The following is a 6,000-nucleotide window of genomic DNA, read 5'->3' on the forward strand; positions in this document are numbered from 1 at the left end:
AGTTGACACGAAATTTTTGATGTTCCCCTTATATGGAAGAGGACTACCTTCCGCACTTACCCAAAAAAGGCCCACTATTGAACATGCGACCGTCACCGGCGCGTCGGCCCACTACGATGAACCGTAGAAAAAAACAAGTGACGTATCAGCTGTACGTATATACATGTTTAGTTCACGGTGTAAAGCAATTCAGGCGGCTGTTCGCGTTCGCTGTCGGTGAAGCACGATCGTCATCGTCGTTTGCTTTCGTGATGGTAGAAACCGAAAGTAAATAAACGTTACGGTTGTACGATAACAAACGTCAGTTTTCGGATTTGTTATGTTCTTTATATATGCTATTGTTTCAATAACTTACCTGCCGAGTTTTCTCGCTTCAAGTTGATTCTAAAATAATACGGTAGCTGATAGACCTACGCGGCCGCGGATTGTTCGATATCGGAAGGCCAATATTACCGACAAAGATGGACGCTATAAGGAGAGAAGAGGAGTAAGCTCACGCGTGTAGCAAGTCGCGATCAAGTCACAGTCTGGACTCGCGATTGTCAGTTACCCGCGGAATCCAGACCGGGTAAGATGTCTGCGACGTTGCCTAATGTAACGTGAAACATGCCACGCGTGTGCTTCGCTTTGGCCGTGCTGGTGCTAGTGAATTTTATCGAAGGGAGCAGTGATTCTGTTTACTGCTTGGATATGGACATTAGAGTTAGTGTAACTAGTTTCGAAGCACTACGCGGGTGCAAAGTTATTGTCGGAAATCTCCAGATTGTGCTTTATGAACTAGCAACGTCGAAGGATTTCGAAAATTTAACTTTTCCTGAATTGGTCGAAGTGAAGGGCTATGTGCTTTTCTACAGAGTATATGGATTACAATCGTTAAGCAAACTTTTTCCAAATCTCTCTATCATAAGAGGCAACACGCTCCTTAGGGATTATTCGCTAATATTTTTTGAGATGCCAGACTTGATGGAGGTACATGATATAGCCATTTAACACCCTCGCATTAATTTTCAAACTTTTTTGATTTGATTATTATTAATACCCATCAGTACAAGGTTATAAAAAGTTTAAAAGGCTTTTTGTACGCTTCAATAAAATCGTTTGACAGTAGCAGGAATTGAAAGTAATTAATCAAATCATTCCGCTTCATCACAACTTGCTACGATTCGCGATTACTTCAGACTATTTATTATTTCTATTTGTTCGGACGATAAGCAATTTTCAAATATAAAGAAACAGCGAGGGATATTATTGCGAGCCTGTAATAAGTAATTTTTTGTTTTGTTTCACCTGGCTTGAGCCTCTTCTTTTGCGCACCTGGGATTTCAAAGAAATACGATCCGCAGTGAAATTATGATTACTCATTCCATGTATCGATATTGCGAGTTCAATGAACGGAGCGAAAACTTAAAAATAAAGTTATGAAGGAAACATTTACAGAAGGTACCTACGGCAAAAATATCGACAGAAAATAATCGATGTCTGTCACCGAATGTTCCGTTTAAATTGAGGACTCATCTGTATTTTGACGACTACCCTTATCTAACTTCCCAGCGGAACGTAGCGATGCTGGGGTGCTTAAGCATCTCTTTAGTTGAAGTTAAACATAATAATGTTGTAATTGTTGTTTGTGGAAATCTAAACTGGATAATAACATTTCTACAGTGTGCGTTTGTATGTAAGAAAGTAGATAAAGGCAAACGAGGTTATGCCACGAGATAAGTTCTTAAACGATTTAGGAATACATATACGTACTTTCACGTTCTTGAAATCGGTCTGATAAAAAAATACGCAGGATTCGCACTCATATCACACTTGTTTCTGTTAAATTTCAACTGTACTCGCTTGTAAAGACTGGCCGAAAAAAGAATGAGGCACCATAAAGGCATAGGAATTAAAATTATCACATAATAGACAATAATTTTATACGGACGTTAATGGAAGTGCTCTTATGAGTACACCACAAGGAGAACACAGTAGGGGTATGAGGGTTCCGTTTTCCCATTTCGAGATTTCGAACTCTAAAACGTTGGAAATTAGTATAAAGGCATATGGAAAGGTGTTTATTGCTAACTGTTGCGATAACGGTGATAGAATAGCTTTACTTGTAGAATTGAGAGTATAATTATGAGTAATCGTAAAACGACCTCATCATTGGAATTAGAATGGCGCTATTTATAAAATATGAACATCGATGATTGATGCGTCGATATCATGTCGTACAAATATGCCGTTCTGGTTTCACGCGTAGGTAGACTATGTAATAAAACTGACCAGAGCAAGAGCTCTTGTATTTTTTTTTGTAGATTTTTATGGTTCTTACAAAAACTTTTTTCTTCCTGTTAATGCCTTTTCCTTGTTTTTTTTGTCTTTTTTTCCCACGCTTTTTATAGCCTGACCTCTTTCTTGACTTTGCGCTTTTGATGTCCACCTGTTTGTCATTGCCTACCTCATACACTTATAATTAGGTATTCAAACCATTCTGGTTGTTCGTCTTCCGTCTCTCATTAAATTACTTTTGACATTTGACCATTTTCTCCTCCATGCACCTATCATGTTTTATATTACCTTCGCCTGAATCTTTTTGAAATTCTTTTGAATTTAAGCGCGCAGCGTAGCTTCAAGGTATAAACCATTACTTAGCATTCGGGAGGGTTACCGTGTGGTTTGATTCCGGGTTCTCCTGCCCAGCTTCACTTTTTGGCTGTGGTTTCCTGGGATCTTTTCTGTCTTCATCTTTCATTCCCAAACCACCTTCCACTCATTCCCATGATCTCTTGAAGGAGGCTGGAGATGGCCCTCAGATCTAACACTCAGGTTAAGACAGTGTAAGTCAGAGGGAGTATTTGCCGACCAGAATGAAAAGTTGTTTATGTTGACATTCAAATTGACCCTTAATAAACTATGCGACCAAATACAAATTTAGAAGGTAAAGAAGAAACGAATAACGTGATTTATATTCTTTTGTACATACACGATTTAATAAAATTGAACATAGGCATCACCCATGTGATGAAAATTTTGTTTATTTTTCGTGTCAGCACATCTACATGAATGCCTGTTCCAGTAATTGAGTACCTACGTGTTATTGGAAAATTTGGTGACACTTTTAGGTACAATAAAAGGTTAAATGACTTGCAATATTAATTAGTAGGTATGGAATATATGCTAATATGGGAAATTTCAGTCGCATCATCAAGCGACCGTTGATGAACGCATGTTTCAAAATAAATTTAAGTTCTAAAATATGTTGTGTACACTCTTGGACAATGATGGTGTAATAATAATGTGAAAAACAACGCAGAGGCCTTGGCAAGTACTACTAAATAAACCAAATTCTTTCGTTATTAATGGAAGAGTTACTATTAAATATAAATTGTCGGCTGTAAAGAGATACTGCCAAATGACGAGTCAAATTTAAAACAGACTTATTAGAATACAAACATTGCATTATTTTATTACTATTATAAGACAATAGTCTATGATGATGTTCCTAAACATATGTATGTAATTAGGCCAACGTCCGTTTAACATCGGTATTTTAAGTTAAAGTTGACACACATTGGAGAATTGCTTGGCTTTTTATTTTGGTTTAATTATTGTGTAATTTATAACATTGAACCCGTTTCCCAAGCTACCATTAAGGTCTTAATGTACGGCCACCCTGGACAGGTGCTTATCCTAAACAACAAACAGTAAAATGCTGATACCATACATTAAAGAAACGAATGTAAGGTGTTTTCAGATACTTTTTTTTGTATTTTAACGAGGAATATCCTTTTGTGTCTTATTTTTCTGTTATTTGAAAAAATCGTAGGAATTGTATTTAAAAAGGATTCCCCCTTATGCAAAAAATGATCGTATGATTTTAATAAATGTGTTTATAATGTAAAACTAATGTTATTATTAAATTATAATAATCGTAAGAAACGAATCTGTTTTCACTAAATTATAAAGCGTGTCTTTCTGGGATTACCAGGAGTTGGTAGTACATATTTATTTATATAATTATAAGACAATTTAATGGATTAAAAGTAATGACCATCAAATTAGCAAATGGCCGTTGTCTTCTACGATGTTTTGAAAATGTGTGGAGCACGGTTGTTTTTCTCATTTATTACGCTGACGATGACGTCGCGTAAAAATAACCTTGATTTTAGAGACGTATAAAAAAGTTAACAACAAATCTAAGCGATTTATTCGATTATTTTGGTATGAACAATATAAAAAATCAGAATGCTGTTTTTACTGATAAATTATTTTATTTGCATTGTAAAGGTGAGCTACTGTCAACAAAGACATCAGATTTTTGTCTAGCATCCCGTTACCGGTCTTGACTTTTATTACTGTTGATTCCAGTTGATTGAGTCAGCCATCATTTGATTGAAATACATATTTGGAGTAAAATAAATAAAAGTTCTTTTTGTGAAGGGAAGAAAAAGTAGGGAAAGAGCGAATATAAACATAGGAGAGGAAAAATTAGAAGAAGTGACTGATTTTAGGTATCTAGGAAGTCAGATAAGTCAGGACGGAAGTAGTAAGGATATAAAGCAGAGGATAGCGCAGGGTCGAGTTGCCTTCAAGAAAAAGAAGTCACTTCTATGCTCGCGAACGGTTAATTTAGAAATTCGAAAAAGGTTGTTAAAGGTGTATGTCTGGAGCACGGTGCTGTACGGATGCGAAACATGGACAGTAGGCGCGGCGGAAAAGAAAAGGTTACAGGCGAATGATGAGGATACCGTGGATAGAGAAGATTAGAAATGAAGAGGTATTAGAAAGAGTAGGAGATCAGAGGACTATGGAAGTCAATAAGAAATGGGCGAGATAAGTTAGAAGGTCGCCTGAGGCATGAAAGTCTAGTCAGAAACTTATTAGAGGCAGAAACGGAAATTAGGAGGGGTAGAGGTAGACGTAGATTCGATTACTGTTCGCAGATTATTAAGGGTATGGGTTGTTCTAGTTTTAGGGAAATGCGAAGATGAGCCCAGGATGGGGAAGAGTGCAGGTACAACCAGCTTTAGAATTGACGACTTTATGATGATGATTGTGACTTTTCACAGAGCACTTGTCGGTCAAGTGTTCTGTAACTTTTAGAAAAAAAGGATGCAGTAATGGTTGTGGTCAAACGCTCGTCGACTGAATCATTTTAGGTATGAAAGAACGCCATGGAGAGCACCATCAAAAACGTTATTGTCCGTTCAAATTTGGAAGCGTTAGTGCAAGAAGCATTATTACATGAACATATGATGAAATGAAAATCGGTTACTTAACGCCATTCGGTGAAGCACGTTTTCGTTTCTGTGTCTAGTAGCTTTCCATGACGAAATGTCGAAATTTTTCATGAAACGGTCAACCACAATAGAATGGTGCGTAGGTACTAACGTTGTACATATGTAGATACATATAACGACATGCTATTCTCAACTGGACCTTTAGCATTGGCTGTTTAAATAGGGCCAACGTCCGAAAGACAATTATTGTAGTTTGTGGTCTGGCCGTTACGAAGCAGATAAACCTAGGATTGGCAAGATAGAGTTGCCGTTGGCGGTTCTTGGATGAACTTTTTATTCGCAGTATAATCTTTTATACATACACATATTGTTTATATGAACAACAGTCTACATGGCAATTTTTTGCGACCTGCATTAATTCAGTTCACGTCATTTAATCTCTCTGGCGAAAAATTGAGACAGATATTACGTGCTTAATATTGGCTGCCTAAATGTTAGTCCGAATAAAATGACAAAATACGTTTTTATTTTGTTTTTAATATTTACTTTTCGTTAATCAAAATGGAAAGGAACGTGAAAGTTCTAAAAATAATGCAAAACACTGTTGGAATTTTTAGAATGAACAGCTTCTAACGTGTTTTAAATGCCATAAACTTTATTGAAACTACTCGACTGGAAACTTTTTAGGGATCGACTTCAAATAAGACCTGGATAAGATAATTTGGTTTGGGCCCGAAGCAAAAATGTAATGCCTTAAAGAATTTGGGATTAA

The 6,000-nt window shown here is 36.7% G+C and overlaps 2 protein-coding genes across 3 annotated transcripts in view; one reads left to right on the forward strand and one right to left on the reverse strand.

Moving 5' to 3' along the window:
* LOC108740224 (gephyrin) overlaps nt 1-443 on the reverse strand; it is a 28,213-nt gene extending 27,770 nt beyond the window's left edge. The window contains exon 1 of one of the 2 annotated variants that reach the window (XM_025973971.1): nt 356-443. The gene's annotated coding sequence lies outside the window, so the exon portion shown is untranslated. Of the gene's footprint in view, nt 1-60; nt 103-355 lie in introns of those variants that run through there. The other variant, XM_025973972.1, reaches the window with a different exon arrangement.
* Nucleotides 444-588: 145 nt separating this feature from the next.
* The window catches only part of LOC108740223 (insulin-like peptide receptor), a 15,868-nt gene continuing 10,456 nt past the window's right edge, over nt 589-6,000 (forward strand). Inside the window, exon 1 of the mRNA XM_018474457.2 lies at nt 589-969. Within this exon, the coding sequence (XP_018329959.1) occupies nt 607-969 (363 nt within the window). The 5' untranslated portion in view covers nt 589-606. The remainder of the gene's footprint in view (nt 970-6,000) is intronic.

This window comes from Agrilus planipennis, unplaced genomic scaffold (genome assembly GCF_000699045.2).
Source record: "Agrilus planipennis isolate EAB-ADULT unplaced genomic scaffold, Apla_2.0 scaffold158, whole genome shotgun sequence".
In the NCBI taxonomy this organism is placed as follows: domain Eukaryota; kingdom Metazoa; phylum Arthropoda; class Insecta; order Coleoptera; family Buprestidae; genus Agrilus; species Agrilus planipennis.